At 40.1% G+C, this 20,613-nt stretch overlaps 1 protein-coding gene across 1 annotated transcript in view; it reads left to right on the top strand.

Annotated features, from left to right (window-relative positions):
- fbxl18 (F-box and leucine-rich repeat protein 18) overlaps positions 1 to 8,624 on the top strand; it is a 51,745-nt gene extending 43,121 nt beyond the window's left edge. The window contains exon 4 of the mRNA XM_063058926.1: positions 7,094 to 8,624. Within this exon, the coding sequence (XP_062914996.1) occupies positions 7,094 to 7,250 (157 nt within the window). The 3' untranslated portion in view covers positions 7,251 to 8,624. The remainder of the gene's footprint in view (positions 1 to 7,093) is intronic.
- The last annotated feature ends 11,989 nt before the right edge of the window (positions 8,625 to 20,613 follow it).

The raw sequence follows: 20,613 nt of genomic DNA, 5'->3' as shown, positions 1-20,613 counted from the left end.
GGTGTCAGAATGGCAGCTGGTGTTTACCAGAAGAGTCAAAAGAAATGGTGCAGAAATTGGAGCTGAGGTAAAAGGTTAATCATGATCTTGAATGGCAGAACATAAATGAAGGACTGAATAGCCGCCTCCTATTTCCTATTTTTAACCTCTTTTAGTCAAAGGTTGCTAAATAATGAAATGGGCCATTTATACTGTTTGAACTCATTCTGAGTTGAATTAGCACTGTACCGTAAGGAATACTGCCATACAGCAGGCTGGTGGGTCCATTGCACTTGTAGCTGTGTAGTTAATTTTCAAGTTCAAGTTCAGTTTAGTTGTCGTTCAATTGTATATACATGTACCACCAAGCAAAACAACTTCACTGGACCAAGGTGTACAACACAGTACATGTAACACACACCCCTAACACAAAATAAATAAATGAATACCACAAATAAATTAACAAAATATAACATGCATATACAATACAAGCTTAAAAAGTAAACAGTATAACACTGCTGGTGCTTCATACTTGATGAGATCTGGGTGGTGGCAGGGAGTTCAATAGTCTTATAGCCTTTGGGGAAGAAGCTGTTTCCCATCCTAACAGTTCTTTCCTAATGCTAAAGTACCTCCTGCCTATTGGTGGGTGTCAAAAAGATTGTTCAAGATTACATCCCTGCTCTTAGCAGACTTCAAACTTCCAACCTCTGCATACAGACAACAATCTGATATAACATTGCAAGTTTCTGAGGAATAAATGAGGTGGCCGAGTTGTTCTTTTCTCCTTTATGCAGGAGATATCTGTATAAAACCTTCAATTGCTAAGGTTCTGAGAAAACCTTGAGGCTTTTGAACAAATTTTAAAAGCTTTTGATCAGCAACATGCAGTTGCTATCAAAGACTTTAAGATTCACATATGGAATAATAAAAAAGCAACTTAATTACAATTGCCTTAATATCTCATTTTAAGTTAATATAAATGTAATTCCCCTCTGTTATAATAAATTCCACAATTTGCACAGGTGGGAACTATGCATTCCACACTTTTCGAAGTGGAGGAGAAAGGTCAAACTTGGGGATTGGTGGAGCTTGGCATTTTCATGGAGAGTACTGCTTTCAGTAAAACTTTGAACATCAAAGCAGTTTCTCACAAAAGCTTTAAAGCATGAAACACTTTCGTCTAACCCTATTATATAAATACTCAAATTTTTATCGATCAGTTCCTTCAGATTGGTGTCCTTCATGTTGGTTTTTGTCCTCCTTAACACTTTGATGTTTCACAGTTAATCAGAATTTCTTTTTACTTTCTGGTGGTGGAGGTTAGAGTCCCAAAATTGCACAGTAACTCTGATCTTAAATATAATATCCTTAAGACTTGGTTTACTCAGAGTTCAGATAACAGCCAGAAAATTGTTAAACAAATCATCGTGTGGTGGCTGGAGAATGTTACTGACCAGAGTGTTTTTAATTATTGTTCTTGTAGTTACTGCTTGCTGTCTGATAATGTATTATGCAAGTGCAAGTTATGTTAATGTTGAAAAAAAATTCATGATGTGAAAGGGAGATTAAAAAAACAACTGGTAATATGGAATATCTTGGTTGACTTTTTTTATTGATGGCCCTGGCAGGTCTGGTAAATGTGAGATACTTGCCTAATGGATATTGTCTTATTCTGATCTCTGCAAAGTAAATCACCCAAACTTGTTATCAAGGCTGAATCCGGTGACCTCAGTAGGTAAAAATAAATTACTAAACTTTGTGAACTTGCACTGAAACATATGGTACATTTCTATCAAAGGGTCTTCAACTTGAACCATTAGGTGTTTTTCTTTCTATTGGTGCTACCTAATCAGCTGTGTTTATGACATTTACTATTTTATTTCAGATTTCCAGCACCTGCAGTCTAAAAAAAAATTAGTACAGAAAAGTCAGTTTGGTAATCTCTAACCTGCTTGCTGGAAATGCATGTGTGCCTTTGGGTAGGTAGCCAGGATTTTGCATGTTTCTATAAAGTTGGCTCATGAACTTAAGGAGAGTAAACTAAAAACTGCAAATATCTGTTTACATTAATTACATTAAGGATTTTTTTTTAAAAAAAAAGTATAGCACTAAAGATGCTACAAATCTTGAAATCAAGTCAAAATTCTTCAGCTACTCAGCAGGCCAGATAGATTGTGGACCTGTATCGTTAAGTTTTTTTTCTCTGTCTTCCACAGATGATACTTGACCTGGTAATTCTAAGATTTATTGTTGGTTCTTGGATTTGTTTGGTTCACAGCCACTTCCCTTTAAGAAGTCTGCTCTTATTTCTGATAGGATTTTGCTGTGTTTCCATTTGCCATCCTACCTTTCCAGGACTCCTTTGCTGAAAGCTTGTCAAATTTCTAGCTTACTCATGTTGTGATGAAAGCTCATTGAGCTGAAATGTTCATTGTTTTTCTCTCCCCACAGATGCTGCCTGACTAACGTGTTTGCGCTATTTCTTACTTTGATTAAGTAAATACATTATTAGTTCAGTAGCTGAATTCAGGTGCTGACATACTCACCATCTAATTTGTTTATTTGAGCTGGTAAAGTGATTCTCCATTTGGTCTCCAGCTTTCTTTGAGTTTGCAGTTTGTGCTTCCTGTCACATGCCCCTCCACTGCCAAATATAAAGTTCACATGAATATAGTTGGCTTGTCATATCATGCAGTCAGGACTTGTTGAAGAAGATGTGCTGTGCATGATGTACTATGGAGTACTTGCATACTGCTTCAACACATACTGTCAGTATTTCTGGGTCTTTTTTCATCCTTAAATGTCAAATGAAAAGCCAAAGTGGTCCTACTTGTGGAATGTTGGAGGTGCTTTGAGCTGTAAGCCGAACAATACTTGATTGATTCCAGGCCCTTGGTTGAAGCAAAAAAAAAGAATATCATCATGTTGTCCTAGATTTTAAAATGGGAACAATGGATAATTTCAGTGTTGCAAGTAAATTCCAAAACCATTAAACAATTTTGCTATACAGTATTGAAGGAAACACTAGCCTTAATATAGAGCAGAAAAATAAAGCAGATTGCAAAATTGTTTCAATTGGTCTCAAATGTGAATTTCTATTCCAAAATAGCTTGAAAATAATGCTCTGCCTCGCTTATGATAAATTGGGCATACTTTGTACATCTGCAGGTATTTTTTTAATGTAGTATTTCCACAGGTGAACTATAATTTTGATATTTCATGTGATTGGGTTCTATAATTATTTGATGCTTTATGGCTTCTTCCATCCCTATCAGTTTGATGATTTGTGGTTTCTACTGTCTCTACCTCTCATTCTTTTTATGAAGGAAAAATACGGAATCTTTGCCAAACAAAATATAGAACCCTGCACAAAATTTGGAACTCTACTGGCCTGGCTTAAAAACAAACCCCATATGTAACTGATCCAGATTTTTTAAAAAGTCGGCTTTTCATGAGATAAGCCCTTATCTTGATTGAAGAGTTTTCTCAAATGTAATCTACAAAGAAAAGCAGCAATACTTTGACCAGCAAAGGCACATAGTTCATCTAGTTCCTGTAAATAATTCCTGTAGTTAGAATCTAGAATGAATGGTTCCATATTCTCTAGAATTTTTTTTCTTTCCATTGAAAGACTGCTTTCAATTTCTGTTCCTCCACTCAAGTTCGTAAACTTTCACAATTCCTTAACGCTTCTTGTTAAAATTTTGTATTTTCCTTGAAGGAACCTTTATTTTAAACTATAACTCTGATCCAAAAGGTGTGCCTAACACATTGTTCTTCTGGATCCAAATCTAAATTTAACATTGGAGTGCTGGCTTTTCATAGGCATTGTAAAAAATCTATTTGCATCATCAAAGTAATTTCTGTGGAAGAGAATATGCTCTCCTTGCCTCTAACACTCACTGCAATGTGGCTGACTCTAAATTGCCCACTAAATTGGTCCAGCAATGAACAAGCCTGCTCAACTGCATATCAGAGGAAATTAAAAACAAGCAATAATCCACATCCCATCTACTGTTGCGAGAAAAAGTTTGTGAAATCTTTGCAATTACCTGGTTTTCTGCATTAATTACTCATAAAATGTGGTCTGATCTTCATCTAAGTCACAATAATAGACAAACACAATCTGCCTAAACTAATAACACAAACGATTGCACTTTTACATAGAAACATAGAAAATAGGTGCAGGAGTAGGCCATTCGGCCCTTCAAGCCTGCACCACCATTTAGTATGATCATGGCTGATCAACCAACTCAGAACCCTGTACCTGCCTTCTCTCCATACCCCCTCATCCCTTTAGCCACAAGGGCCATATCTAACTCCCTCTTATATATAGGCAATGAACTGGCCTCAACTGTTTCCTGTGGCAGAGAATTCCACAGATTCACCCCTCTCTGTGTGAAGAAGTTTTTCCTCATTTCGGTCCGAAAAGGCTTCCCCTTTATCCTCAAACTGTGACCCCTCGTTCTGGACTTCCCCAACATCGGGAACAATCTTCCTGCATCTAGCCTGTCCGATCCCTTTAGGATTTTATACGTTTCAATAAGATCCCCCCTCAATCTTCTAAATTCCAGAGAGTATTAGCTTAGTGGATCCAGTCTTTCATCATATGAAAGTCCTGCCATCCCAGGAATCAATCTGGTGAACCTTCTTTGTTCTCCCTCTATGGCAAGAATGTCTTTCCTCAGATTAGGGGACCAAAACTGCACACAACACTCCAGGTGTGGTCTCACCAAGGCCTTGTACAACTGCAGTAGTACCTCCCTGCTCCTGTACTCAAATCCTCTTGCTAGGAATGCCAGCATACCATTCGCCTTTTTCACCGCCTGCTGTACCTGCATGCCCAATTTCAATGACTGGTGTGTAATGACACCCAGGTCTCGTTACACCTCCCCTTTTCCTAATCGGCCACCATTCAGATAGTAATCTGTTTTCCTGTTTTTGCCACCAAGGCAAAACATCTATGTGTTCATTCCTTTGAACACATTACTTAATCATTCACACTCCAGGCAAGAAAAGTGTGCAAGCCCTTGTATTTAATATTTGGTAGAACCTCCTTTAGCATCAGTAATCTCCACCAAATGTTTTCTGTAGCTGCTGATCAGACTTGCACAATGGCAAGGAAGAATTTGACCATTCCTTCATTTTCAATTCATCAATATTTCTGGGATATTTCTGTTAGCGCGTGGCCAAGTGGTTAAGGCGTTTGTCTAGTGATTTGAAGGTCGCTAGTTCGAGCCTTGGCTGTGTGTCCTTGAGCAAGGCACTTAACCACACATTGTCCTGCGACGACACCGGTGCCAAGCTGTATGGGTCCTAATGCCCATCCCTTGGACAACATCGGTGGCGTGGAGAGGGGAGACTTGCAGCATGGGCAACTGCCGGTCTTCCATACAACCTTGCCCAGACCTGCACCCTGGAAACTTTCCAAGGCACAAATCCATGGTCTCATGAGATTAACGGATGCCTATGCTGTACCTAGCATGAACAGCCCTCTAAAAGTCATGCCTCAGCATCTCAATTAGGTTAAGGTCTGGACTCTGAATTGGCCATTCCAAAACATGAATACTCTTCTTTATAAACCACCCTGTTGATTTACTCTTCTGTTTCAGATCATTGTCTTGTTGCATCATCAACTATAACTTAGCTTCAGGTGATGGACCGCTACCCTGACATTCTCCTGTAAATTGATACAATTTTGAATTCATTGTCCCCTCAAAGACTGCAAGCTGTTCAGGCCCTGAGGCAGCAAAGCAGCCCCAAATCATGATGCTCCTTCCACAATGCTTCACAGTTGGGATGAGGTTTCGGTGTTGGTGTGCATTGCTCTTTTTTCCTCCAAACATTACGGTTTGCATTTCTGCCAAAAAGTTTAACTTTGTCCCAGAAGCATTGTGGAACATCCAGGTGATCTTTTGCAAACTTGAGACATGCAGTAATGTTTTGTTTTGGAGAGCAGTGGTTTCCTCCGTAGTGTCCTTCCACGAACACCACTCTTGTTCAGTGTTTATCTTATAGTGGTCACATGAACAGAGACTTTAGCAAGTTCCAGAGTTTTCTGCAGGTATTTTGTCATTACCCTTGGGTTATTTCTCACCTCCTTCAGCTTCGCATGTTGTGCTCTTGGTGTGACCTTTGCAGGACGCCCACTCCTAGACGGAGTAGCAACAGTACTGAATTTCCTCCATTTGTAGACAATTTCTCGTACTGTAAACTGATGAACATTCAGGTCTTTGGGAGTGCTTTTGCAACCTTTTCCAGCTTCATGCATCTCTGCAATTCTTCTAAGGTCCTCTGAAGGTTATTTTGATTGAGCATAGTGCACATAAACAGATCTTTCTTGAGAAGAGCAGGCTCTGTCAGTAACCTGACTTAACCTCTACAACCTACACCTCCAATCTCACCTCATTGATTGGAGCACATGCCTCCAAATAGTTTTTGTGGAAGGCATTACCTCAGAGGTTCACATCCTTTTTTGAACCTGGACTGTGATTGTTTAAATGGTGTGCTCAGTATTGATGAGAAGTACAATTATTTGTGTGTTATTAGTTTAAGCAGATTGTGTTTGTCTATTATTGTGACTTAGATAAAGATCAGATTCAGCATTATAAGTAATTAATGCTGAAAACCAGGTAATTGCAAAGGGCTCACAACTTTTTCTTGCACTTTTATGTATAGTACAATAAACTAGTTGACTTTGTCCTATTCTTTACATTTGTGAAAGACCATTTTTTTTAACCTGAACTTTCTGTGAGTATTTAACCATTGGATTGGTGCTGGGGCCTTTGCTGGTCATGGTGTATATTTAACAACTGAGATTTAAAGGTAGAAGGTACAATTAGTATGTGTGTAAATGACATGAAAATTTCTGATAGCGAAGTAAGTCATAGAGTACAAAATTATATTGATTAGTAGCAAATTGAAGCTAGTAATGTCCCCTCCAGACGTCTTAGGAGAGGCAATTATCCCACAGAATGTAAAAAACAATCCCATTTCCTTGTGCTCTGACCTGTTAAAGATTCATCTCCACCATCAGCAATGCCATTAAATATTTAAAGGAGATAAATATTACTTTGCCGCTGCTAACATGTTGCCTTATGTTTCCCTCCAGATTTCAGTCTGAGCGGCCAGCATTGAATGTGGCCATCTTCCCACTACTACATGAAGGACTTGCTGATGTCATCCGGGATGTTCCAATGATGCATTTGGATGAAATAACTTTGTTTAAAAGTCGTGTTGCAGAAGACCCTCAGCATCTCTGGTGGTGAAGGAAGAGGAATTGTATCTGTTGGTGTTGTGTAATCCTGTGTGTGATTATCTTCATGAATCTCCCCTGCCTGGTGATGACGCTGTCATTTTAAAATAAAAACGCACAATGTTTTCTGTCTTGTGAAAACTGTAAAAGTGTCAAAAGTTTGGAAAGCTGCATAAATGTTTTGTGTTTTTTTTCATTGCCACATTTTCCTGAAAAACTTTACAAAATTTGGGTCAGCACCAATAGTGATGGATTTTGTGAGGTAATTTTTTTTTTGTTGTGCCTGCCGTAGTCTTCACAATATTAAGATTAAGAACTCGTAGCCAAGGACAAGTAATAATCCATCAGCTGTCATTGCTCTTGTGCTGTAACTCTCCCAGAATAGCATTCCATTCTGTTTTAAAGGTAACTAATGTTTCAGTAGATTATATCCTTTGGTTCTGCTTTTCTTGGCTGATCTTGTAAAAATCTGGATGAAGCCAAATTTGGCATGTGTCCCCATTAACTGGTGCTTTTCTAGACGGTGCATGAACTTCAGTCCTCCTTCTGCTTAGATACTTTATATGAGGATCATTTTAGTTCTTTGCACACTCTTCAATATTTGTGTGTGTTCTTTGTGATTTGGTAACCAAATTAAATACACTTCAAGTGTGTTTTGATCAGTGTGTTGAAGTCTCTTTATATTGTTCTGGCTAAATATTTTATCATTCTGTTTGGCAATTAAAATGCTTTTAGTTTCATTGTCAATATTATAAGTCATGATTCCTTCAATTCTCTTTTCATGTCCCTCAATACAACTTGCTACACAGTTATGCCCATTGCTGGCAGTTTAGAACACAGCAAAAGCTATTTCTTCCAACCATCACATCCCAGCATTCTATCCACATGACTTACTTCCCACCTGCTTCTCATCAAACCTGAGTATTTCTCTTATTCCATTTTTCTTAAGCGATTATATGGCTTATTCTTCAACATAACTGATTAATCTATATTTCATACTTTGTTGTGCTAAGTGCATTTTCTATTTGAATGTAGGTGCAGAACTGATACAGTTTATTGCAGCATTTTTCTGTTAGCACTAGTGAATAGTATTTTATTGACCGTGTTATTTCTAGTGTGGTAAGGCTCAGTTCGCAAATTGTTTATTGGGTTCTGCATTCTCTGCTCCTGAGATTTATAAAAGTTGAAATTCTCAAAGTTCAAAGTAAACTTATTATCAAGGTACACATATGCCATCATTTTCAATCTTTGAGATTCATTTTCTTGCAGGCATACTCAGTAAATCCAAGAACTGTAATAGAATCAATGAAAGACCGCATGCAACAGGGTGGACGAACAATCAATGTGCAAAAAATGACGAACTGTACAAATAAAAAGAGAATAATAAATCAATAAATACAGAGAACATGAGATGAAGAGTCCTTGATAGTTAGTCCATAGGTTAGGGGAACAGTTTAGTGATGGGAAGTGTGAAGCTGAATGAAGTTATCCCACTGGTTCGAGAGTCTGATGATTGAGCGGTAGAACCTAGTGGTATGAGTCCTGAGGCTCCTGTACCACCTTCCTGATGGCAGCAGCGAGAGGAGAGCGTGACCTGTGTAGTGGGGGTGTCTGATGATGGATGCTGCTTTCCGGCAACAGTGCTCCATGTAGATGTGCTCAGTGGTGGGGAGCACTTTACTTGTGATGGACTGGACCGTATTCACTATTATTTTGTAGGATATTTCATTCAAGGGCACTGGTGCTTCCATACCAGGATGTGATGCAGCCAGTCAATACACTCTCCACTACACATCTATAGAAGTTTGTCAAAGTATTAGATATCGTACTGGATCTCCGCAAACTCATAAGGAAGTAGAGGTGCTGCTGTGCTTTTTTCGTATTTGCACTTGCATGTTGGGCGCAGGGCAGATCCTCTGAAATGATAACACTGAGGAGCTTAAAGTTTAAAGATCCGCTCTATCTTTGATCCCCCTACTGGACTGACTTATGGACCTTCAGTTTCCTACTCCTGAAGTCAATAATCAGCTCCTTGGTCTTGCTGGCATTGAGTGAGAGGTGGTTGTTGTGGCACCACTCAGCCAGATTTTCAATCTCCCTCTTATATGCTGATTCGTCACCATCTTTGAAATAAAGTGTGACTGCATTTCATAGTGGTGGTGGTGGTGGTGGTAGTAGTAGTGTGTGATCATTCAAGTCGAGTATGGTGTTCTCCAAAGGGGTTATTCACTTAATGGAGAACGCCTGTGCAGGACTTCTTTTTAAATGTGTGGAGGGCAGTCACAACATTGTCCTCGACAGATCAGGGTCAGGGTCCAGTGTCATGGAATGCCAGATGAATGGTGATCCTTCACTTCTGCAGCTTTCCTTTGCCTTTACTGCCATCGTAATGCCATCATCTTCCGCCAGCTCCACTGTTGAGGTCTTGGTTGGATCACTGTTTGTCTGAAGCCTCCCCCTTGACCTTAACACCATGGGTGACCCTACCAGGTGCTAAGCTCCAGTTGGCATCGCTCTTGTATTCTCAGGAACTCACAAGTGTCTGCACCTCAACAAGGTAACAATCCTCAGAAAAGAAATTCATTGTATGATGTGCATGAATGGAATTACTTGGCTAATAACGAAACCATTTTCAGGGTTCCAGTGATAGATGAAATTCCCATGCATATGGACCAGCCAGTTTCCAGGTTCCACACAAGGTCATGCAAGGGAGCCGGTCTTGGGGCCATTAACCTATACTTGCAGCTGGCTTCCTTGATTAGGGATGGGGGTGGGTGGGAACACAATGCAGAAAGGCAGAATTCCTGATTTGTATCCCAAAGTTAGATAGACTGCTGAGATTTCATTTGGTGGTGGTGGGAGCTGTCTCTTGACATTATATAATACATTTTGGATGCTTGTAGGAATAACTTTTATGTGATGCTGAGATACATCCTAAGATGCACTGAGAGACCAGTGATGTAACCCATGGCTATTGGGTGTTTTGGGTCTTTCAATAGCTGACATCCTTGCTCAGGCAACCCAACTAGGAATGATCAGGCTCTCACTTGTGTCCCAGCAATATTGGTCCATGGGTCCACCTCTTAATCCATAGGCATCTGGAGGCTTGCACAACAGCCTCTGTGACAGCCCTGATGGCTTTTTTTTTTTTTTTGCAGCCCCCATAAGGTCAAGGAGAGAGTACATTCTGCACAGCGAGCAGCCAACAAAACTTCACCCCACCTCTGTAAGCTTCCATCATACCCTCCACCTCTGTCTTTGGCATTGCTCTACCTGCTCCTGGTATTTGACTTTCTTACTTTCAAACACCTCATTCTGATCTTCCCAAGGCACTGCCTGTTCCACAGTGGCCACCTGTTAGGAGATTTGTGACAGAATGGCCATGTCAGGCCTCAGGGATGACGATGTGAACTTTACTTGCTTGCTAAAATTGACTTTCAGTTGCCAGTCAGACGCCATGGTGAGCAAGCCTGCTGGTGGTCTGGGCTGAGCTGTTGACAAAGGCTATGGGCTTTCTGGGTTGGCGGAGGTGCTTATTGTTGTTAATGGCCAAGGAGGTACTTTCTGCCACTGCCTTCAGCACCTGCTCATGACACCAGCAGTAGCGTCCTTCTCTCAAGGCTTTTGCGTAGTTTCTAAGGATGTGTTTCCGGGTCCTTCTGTCAGAGCAGAGAGGACAGTGATGGTGCCTCACTTTTGCCCCAAGCAAAAAGTTCCGATGGACTAGGCAGGATGTTGTACACAGCCCGGATTATGAACTTAATGCATTGGAGTTCTGTCTCTCTGATGTAGGACCAGGAGATCTTCTGCTTCAGCACACCCTCCCACCTTGTCCAAGCTCCCTGCTGTCCCATTCCTACCATCCTGGTGGTAGTTACTTCCTCAATAGCTGCTTGAGCCTCTTCCTGGACCAGTTTATGTCTGTCCCTGCTCTGGGCCCTGTCAAAGCGGGTTGAAGGGAAGCTAACCAGATGTCACTGTCCCTACCAGATTCCTGTGCCTCAGACATGACACAGCCATCTGCACTGTGTCCTTGACCTTCCATTTCCTCTCTGTCTAGACCCCAATGCCTGCTGATGAGACCTTAGGGTCGCTGGAATCTCTGTACAGGAGCAATTCTCTTGTATGGGAAACCATGATCTCCTCGTTCAGACTGCTGAAGAAAAGCTCAGTTTATTCCTTTTCCTGTACAGAGCAATGCTGCTCAGGCTACATGAGAGGGCCAGCCATCTTCAAACGTACCATGGATTTTTCTTTCAAGAGTCTTGACTGTTGACATGGGTACCTCATATACCAGCATGGGCAAGAGGATTCAGGGGAGGGTTGTCCACACTAGTGAGCCAAATGTCAAACTTCTTGATATTAATCCAAGTGTTTTTTGTTTTGGATTGGTAGCCTCAACCTGTTGCAGTACTATTAAGCTCCTGTTGGCTGAGCACCCAAGACATTAAATATCTGTGGTGTCATAGCAACATCACCTTAAACATAATGGTATTGTAGTGAGTCAAAACCATTTATGTTTTACATACTGCTTGTTTTATGGTCCTATTATTTTTCTGATGTATAGAATTAATTACGTTATAAAAGGAAGCCATTTGACTTGTGGCTTACCTGTATCAGTGCTAGCATTTCAGATTCATAGATTTATTTTGCCCATTCACTTTCTTAGTTGTTTTATTAATTCCTTCAATTAGCTGTTCAGTGCAGATCTTGAATCAAACAATATCTGAAAATAGGTGAACCTTTTTTCCCTCTGTTCTGTCAATGTTCAATCGTGATTGTAAATCTATGAAAATGACATTGAACTGACCACTATCTTGTATTAGATATGGAGCAACTACTAAACAGATCTGTATAATCCTTAACTATGTAAAAGGACAGAAGGAAAAGACCTTTAGCATATTCATAACAAGGATAAGAGCAGATGGTATGGGAAAGTATTTAATTGAAGGAGGGCTAATTGCGAGGGTATTGGGCAGGAACTTGGGAGCGTAAATTTGGAGCAGATGTTCTCAGGGACACAGCAGGAGCATGGAGGTTGTTTAAGGAGCATGCATGGGGTTCTGGATAGGTTTATCCCATTGAGACAGGGAAAGGACAGTAGGGTAGACTTCACATTCATGATTGATTTCAATGCAGCATTTAATAATGCTCGCTGTCCTAAAGTAACTGGAAAACTTTTTTTGTCCCAAAGTCATGAATCTATGGAGTTCTCTGCCCAATGAAGCAGTGGAGGCTACCTCAGTAAATATATTTAAGACAAGGTTGGATAGTTCTTTGCATAGCAGGGGAATTAAGGGTTATGGAGAAAAGGCGGGTAGGTGGAGATGAGTCCATGGTCAGATCAGCCATGATCTTACTGAATGGCAGAGCAGGCTCGACGGGCCAGATGGCCTACTCGTGCTCCCATTTCTTATATTCAAATGAGTGGTAGATGTGGTGTATATGGACTTTACTAAAGTTTTCCCATGGTAGGGGCATCCAGAAAATAATGAGACATAGGATCTGTGGAAATTTAGTAATGTAGATTCGGAATTGGTTGGTCCACAGAAAGTAGAGGGTGGTAGTAGATAGAACATGTTCTCGCTGGAGGTCAGTGATTAGTCGTGTTCCGCAGGAATCTGTTCTAAGACTCCTGGTCTTTGTGATTTTTATAAGTGGAAGGATGGGTTAGTAAGTTTGCCAATGGCACAAATGTTGTGGTGTTGTGCATAGTATGGAAGTTTGCTGTAGGTTACAATGGGACATAGGATGCAGAGTTGGGCTGAGAAGTCACAGGTACAGCTCAATCTGCAAAAGTGTAAAGTAATGGTAGGATTTTTAGCAGTGCGGAGGTACAGAGGCATCTTGGGGTCCAAGTCCATAAGTCCCTCAAAGTTGACAAGTTGCTCAGGTTGTTAAGGTGGTGTATGGTGTGTTGGCCTTCATTTGTCAGGGGGTTGTGTTGACGAGCCATGGCATAAAGTTGCAGCTCTTTATATGTCTGCTTAGGCCACACTTGGAATATTGTCTTCAGTTCTGGTTGCCTCGTTATAGGAAGGCAATGGGAGCTTTAGAGAGGGTGTAGAAGAGATTTACCAGGATGCTGCCTGGATTAGAGAATTTTTTTATGAGGAAAGGTTCAGCAATCTATAGCTTTTCACTTTGGAGCAAAAGAGGATATGAGAGACCTGATTGAGGTGTATAAGATGATAACAGGCATAGCTGGAGTGGATAGCCAGCATCTTTTCCCCAGATGACAATGTGTAATACCAGAGGACATCCTTTTAAGGCAGGGGTTCTCAACCTTTTTAATGCCATGCACCTCTACTGTTAACCGAGGGGTCTGTGGACCCCAGGCTGGGAACGCCTGTTTTAAGGTAAGTGGAGCAAAGGTTAGGGGAGATATCAAAGGTAGGTTTTTATTACACAGAGGGTGATTAGTGACTGGAATGCACAGCTGGGGGTGGTGGTAAGAGGCTGATACATTTGGAACATTTAATAGGCTCTTGGATGTACACCTAGATGAAAGAAAAATAGAGGGTTATGGACTATGTAGGAGGGGAGGGTTATATTGATTATGGAGTACATTCTTATAGGTCGGCACAACATTGTGGGCCGAAAGGCACATAATATGCTATACTGTTCTATGTTCTAGTCCTATATAGTCCCAGGCAGCAAGAATAATTCCTTTTTGACTACCCTATTTCACCTCAATATCCTAATCTTAAAACAAATCATCCTAGATGGTCAAAATTCCCAGAAACATACCTCCAGTCTGGTGAGTATTTCCAGCATTTTATTCTTTCAGTCCTAGTTTTTGTAGCATGTCCAGTTAATTGGTATCAGTTATTTCTAGCCCCAAGACATCCTTGCAGAGTGTCACTAGTGGGGCACTACTTTAGAGTAATATTGTGAATCTGTCAACCAAATATATTCTGGTTCCATTCTATGCCAACTAAGTTGTATTATTAGGATTTATCTTCACATTTCACTGAGTTTTTTAAGATGCCATCCAGAGCCAATATCTCAAACCACCTGGAGCCTACCCAGTTATCTGAATCCAATCTCTTCCTTGTTTAAGATAAAGTTAGACTGTAAATAATTTCACTTGTATTAAATCTACATGTTAATGTGATAGCTCTTTCATCATACTTAGAATATTTGACATACTGGTTTATGTGTGTGGAGACCAAAACTGACTGACATGTACTGGATGAAGTATGCATGTAACAAGTCTTTGTATAGCCCATAATTTTCCAAAAAAAACTCTCTAAATAATTATTTGATCTCCCTTTAGCTAACCTACAATGCCTGTTCTTTTTGATGGAGTTGTCAACTAACCCTAAGTATTTCATACTGTTGCATGTTAATTTGTACCCCTCAAGGTGTAGACATACCTGAAGCTTTCACTTACCAAATCAATGCTGTACTTTTCGTTATGGAAAGTTATCTGTCATACCTGGGGCTGATTTTCCTAAATTATTTTGAAATATTCATCTATTTTGCAATTTCTACCCACCACCACCCCCAGCTCCCCCACATCCCAATATTACACAAGAAAATAGGAGCATGAATAAGCACCAAATCATTCAAGCCTGTCCCACCTTTCAAACTGAAAATGACTGACCTATGCTGATCTCAGCACTTGCACCAGTAGCCAGTTTTTCATCACTCTTAATTCTGTGATCCTTCAAATATTTAAATACTGTAGTTTCTAATGATCTGGCCTTCACTTTCATAATAGGAAAAGGATTTCAGAGATTCACTATCTCTGAGTGAAGAAATTTCTCTGTGTTCAAATATTTAAATACCTTCATCTTCTAACGAGCTGGCCTCCACTATCATTATGGGAAGAGGATTTCTGAGATTTACTACCCCCTTGAGAAGAAATTTCTATGTGCTCAGTTTTAAATGACTGACTTGCAATATTCTGCAGCTGTGTCCCTCTATGACTCTATTGAGCCTTCCTAGGATTGTGTATGTTTTAATAAGATCACTCTTCACTCATCTAAGCTCAAAAGCATACAGATGCAAAGTGTCTAGCCTCTCTTGACAGGACAGCCCTTTCATTGCAGGAGTTAGGCTGGTGAGTCATTTCTACCTAAGTGGATCAAAACTACGCAGTGTTCCGTGGATAGCCTCACAAACACAATAAAACCTCAATATTCTTAAACTCCAACCCCTTGCAATGAAGCTCTATGTGCTGTTTGTCTTTTTAACTGTGTTGGAACTGCATGCAAACTTTCTGCGATTCATGCACAAGAATATTTTGATCTCTCTGATATTCTCTCATTTTAATTCTTCATTCAGATAATCTGCCTTTTGATTCTTACTGCAGTGCATGATCTCTCATTGCTTGCATTAAACCTCACGTTCCAGGTTCTTGCACAATCACTGAATCTATTGTAGGATCACAATGTCCCTTTCCTCTTTTTTTTATATTATCAGCAAACTTAGAAGCCTTACATTTCATTCTCTCCTCCAAGTTAATTAATGTAAATAATTAAAGACCAAGAATCAGTCCCTGGGGTACTCCACTAATTGCATCCCTCCAGTCCGAAAAGTGCCCTTTTATCCCCATTCTATGTTTTAATGTGACAGCCAACTTTCAATCTATGTTAAACCACTTCCTCCAATACTCGGGCTCTTAATTTATGCACCAGCCTCTTGTATGATACCTAAGTACACTACATCTACATAGTCACCTCTTTCAGATCTCCCTGTCACATCCTTAAAGAATTTGAGCAAAGTATCAAACATGATTTACCTTTCAAAAGACACTGACTACCTTTGACTATATTCAGCTTTCATATTTGATTAGTTACTTCCTCTTTGATTATTGACTCTAACAGCTTGTCAATGATTAATCTTAAACTGCTGGGCTTATAGTTTTCTGATATTTGTATTTTTTGAGCAAGGGAGTAATAGTGCCTGTTTTCCAATCTTCTGGTAGCCTTCTTTAAAAACTTGCGAAGTTCTAGAACTGCAGTCTTACAGTCCCTCATGTCCTGGTGTTGGCCTGTCTTTAGTCCCATGCAGTTTTTCTAAGCCTTCTGTTTGTTGTGGTTGGGATGATTATAAGTTTCTCCCTGTTCTTTGAAATGAGTCCATCTGCTAACTGAATAATATCTTCAGTGTCCTCCACAGTGAAAATTAATGCAAAAGATTTGTTTAGCATATCAGCTATTTCCTTGTTTCCTATTATCAATTCACCAGCCTTGTTCTCTAGAGGTCCCACATCTACCTTAGTTACCCTATTTATATATCTATAAAAACACTTGTTGTTTGATATTGCAAGCAACTTTTCTCTCAAAATCAATTTTTCGTTTTCACTTGAGCTTTTTTTTTGTTTTTTTGGTGCTTGATCCTGAAAGTCTCCAGTCCTCAGGTGTACCACCTGCCCTTGCCGCTTTGTGTACCCTACTTTTTGAATTAATATATTATCCTTGTCCTCCTCTGTTAACCAACGATCATGCCAGTTATGTTACTGAATCTCTCTTTCTAACTAGAATAAATTCCTGCTGAATATTTTGGGCTAGTTATTTGAATTTATGCCCCCATTCATTTGCTGACCTGTTTATTAGCTTATTTACCCAGTTCAACGTACATAACTCGACCTTTGTGCCATTATAATTGTTCTTATTTAAGTTGAAAACAGTAGTTTTGATTCTGTGATGTTCACCCTCAAACTGCATCTGGAATTCTTTCATATTGTGGTCATAGCCTCAGAGAGGATTTTTAACCAGATCTCTCTTCAATCTTTTCTCATTACTCGTGACCAAACCTAATATGGCCTGTTTCTGGGTTGGTTATATAATATACTGCAGTGGTCCCCAACCACCAGGCCACAAACTGGTACCGGGCCATGAGGAAACAATCTGATTTGGCGATATGAGTCAGCTGCACCTTTCCTCATTCCCAGTCACGCCCACTGTTGAACTTGAACACACGCGAGGTCATCAGTGACCCAAGACGTGCAAAGGAATGGGTCCGTGACCCATTTGTGAATGTTCCCGTATATCATCCATGTCAGCGCAGGAAGAAGATCAACTCCTTGAGCTTGCAAATGACAGTGGGCTGAAAAGTATGTTTGACATAACATCTCTGCTGGCATTCTGGATCAAAGTCAAGGCTGAATATCCTGAGACAGCCACGAAAGCACTGAAAACATCGCTTCCATTTCCAACATCATATCACTTCAAAGTGGAGTCTTCTGCAATGAATGCAACGAAAACTAAATTGCGAACTACACTGGACATAAGGAACCCCCTTCGACTATCGCCGGCTCCCATCACCCCTCGATGGGATCGTCTTGTTGCAGGAAAACAAACCCAGGGCTCTCACTGATTCAGTGATATTGGTGTGTTGCAATGATTTTATATGTTCATACGAGGAAAATATATGCTGTGTGTTTAATATCCAAAAGTTACTTAAAATGTTATGATACTATTGACTTATAAGTGACTTATAATTCAGTGGTCCCCAACCTCCAGGCCACAAACCGATACATTACCACGAAGAATGCAGTGGTGGCCGGTATGCACCCAGCACATCTTCAAGAAAAAAGCCAAAATAAGCAAGCTGATTAATTAGGTAAACACAAAATACTCTGCAGATGCTGGGGTCAAAGCAACACTCACAACATGCTGGAGAAACTCAGTAGGTCGGGCAGCATCCGTGGAAACGATCGGTCAACGTTTCGGGCCGGAACCCTTTATCAGGACCGAAGAGGGAAGGGGCAGAGGCCCTATAAGGAAGGTGGGGGGAGGGTGGGAAGGAGAAGGCTGGTAGGTTCCAGGTGGAAAAACCAGTAAGGGGAAGGATAAAGGGGTGGGGGAGGGGAAGCAGGGAGGTGATAGGCAGGAAAGGTGAAGAAGGAATAAGGGACAATAAAGGAACAATGGGTAGTAGAAGGAGGCGGAACCATGAGGGAGGTGATAGGCAGCTGGGGGAGGGGTCAGATTGCATCGCCTCTGATCTGGGCCAACATTTATGTGCTGGGTGGCACCTAATTAATTAGCTTGTTTATTTCGGCTTTCTTCTTAAAGCTGTACTGGGTGCATACCGGCCACCGCTCCACCGCTGCATTCTTTGCGGCCCAGTAGTTGGGAACCACTGTTATAATTGATTTATCACTATATTCATGCGAGGAAAATATGCACTGTGTGTTTAATATTAAATTCGTTAGATAAACCCTTTTAGAAACGAAATTGAGTGTATTAGCCACTTATAAGTGACTTATTGTTGGCTTATCACTTATATTCTGGTCGTGATTAACACCCCCCACCACCTCTTCAGTCGGCCAGTCCGCAAAAGTATTGTCAATATTAAACCGGTCTGCGGTGCAAGAAAGGTTGGGGGCCCCTGACATACTGTTCTATGAATCCATCTATGATACACTCTGCAAGTTCTTCTATATACCCTTGCTAGTTTAGTTTGTCCAGTCAATAAGTAGATTAAAATCTCCCTGGACAATTGCAACACACACAAAATGCTGGAGGAACTCAACAGGCCAGGCAGCATCTGCGGGAAAAAAAGTACAGTCGATGTTTCAGGCCAGGACCCTTTGGCAGGACAGTTGCTGTTCCCTTCAAGCGTGACCCAGATATTTCAACATTTATGTTCCATACTATAAAGAAGTCACATTTCAGAGTTTTATAAACTACATCCACCTGTGTTTGCTGTGCTGTTCGTATTTCATAGTAAAAATTGATTGCAACTAAAATAGTGTGGATCTCTTTGACCCAGGCCATATGCTAAGAAGAACAAAGCAACACTGAGTTTGATATCTGCTCTTAAATAATGGAATCATTCTTGACTCCCGGAAATTTGTTGGGACCAGTCTAGATTATCAAATGAATGTGCCAGTAGTTCACATATGATCATCTTTATGTACTTTTGGATAAATGGAATAGGAACAAAAATTGCCATCAGCTTTAGTTGCCTTAATTCTACCTAAGAAAGTTACAGCATTTCTTCCCATTGAAACAACTAGCATCTGGACTGGACTTCAAGTTCAAAGGATGAAGCAAACTTCCCAGTACTTGCTTCAGTTATCTTTGGTTCTTTTCGCTTTTATTTTTTGTATATACAAACTTGGGCATGTTGTGTTAAGTTAATTTTTTTCATATTTACCTATTTTAGCTGAATTTCCCCACAAAGCCCGCTTAGCTATTTATCCATAAGTTCTAGATATTTTTAAGTTTTCCTTGATATTTCACTGCTTTAAACATGTATATTCTGCATTACTGCAAATACTTCAGACTAGCAGCAGTTTGGTGTTCCTTATTTCTGCTGAAAAATAGCACAAGAATATTTTAGGATATGTCTGTCCAAATGAAATGGAAAGATGAATTGTTGCTAGTAGATATTTCCTCATATGGAGATTGGTTATCCAGTTAAATTTCATTTGATGGCCATGCTACATGGTTCTGCTGTCTTTCTAATTTGACTACTGTAATGGAAATCAAGTTTCAAGGGAGCTTCTGTTTAGGTAAAGACCTTTGCAACCCACAAGGCATACCTTAGTTGTTTACCAATTGTTGCCTAATATGATACAAAACTGCAGGGATGTTTATTTTGGAGCAGATGAATCACTTGTGAATAAAAAGCAACGTGTGTACATCTTGCTACACTTAACATTTTTTTATCTTATTTTAGCAGGTTTAAAAACTATTATGCTTGTTTTTTTGACAAATCACAACCTGTATTATATCGACAAGCTACTTAGGAATGCACAGAGCTAAAAAGAAAGTCTAGGGCCTTTAAAAGCTTCATAGTTAAAATGCTCAAAGTTCAATTGAGTCCCCATTTGGTTCACTTGAATTTCTCACCTAATGTACAAAGCCTATCTTAAAATTCCTAATGCTGTCTATCTCTTCCACTTTTCTGGACGGTCCAGTCCAAATCTTCACTACCTTCTTTCCTGAATTGCTGTCTGTGTCCTATCAGAGCCAGGGTGAGTCATTTCCCAGAGGGTTCAATTTAACATCGTGAAATGCTTCAATAAACTCCATTCTCAATCTTCCATTATTTGAAGACTTCTGGTCTTTTAACTCAATTGATTTATTACCCTTATCCTTTGGTATATTAAAAAACTGAAGTAGAAACTGTTTCCATTGGCAGAACAATTGGTAATCAAAATGTAAGACTGAAGTGATTTTGCCAAAGGAAACAGATGTGGGAGAAAAATAAATCTACAGAGTTATGATCTGGAATGCATTACTTTACCTGAAACAACAACGGGAACAGTTTCAGGGATAAGTTTTAAAAGTGAATTGTATAAGTACTTGAGGAGGAGAATGTGACGGGGCAATAGGAAAAGGTGAGAAAGTGGGACAAATTTTAAAGCCTATTCTTGGATTGGGCATAAGCACAAGAGCTCAGGAACTCCT

Source organism: Mobula hypostoma, chromosome 9, assembly GCF_963921235.1.
Source record: "Mobula hypostoma chromosome 9, sMobHyp1.1, whole genome shotgun sequence".
Lineage (NCBI taxonomy): Eukaryota > Metazoa > Chordata > Chondrichthyes > Myliobatiformes > Myliobatidae > Mobula > Mobula hypostoma.
This window is presented reverse-complemented; position numbering and strand designations above follow the sequence as displayed.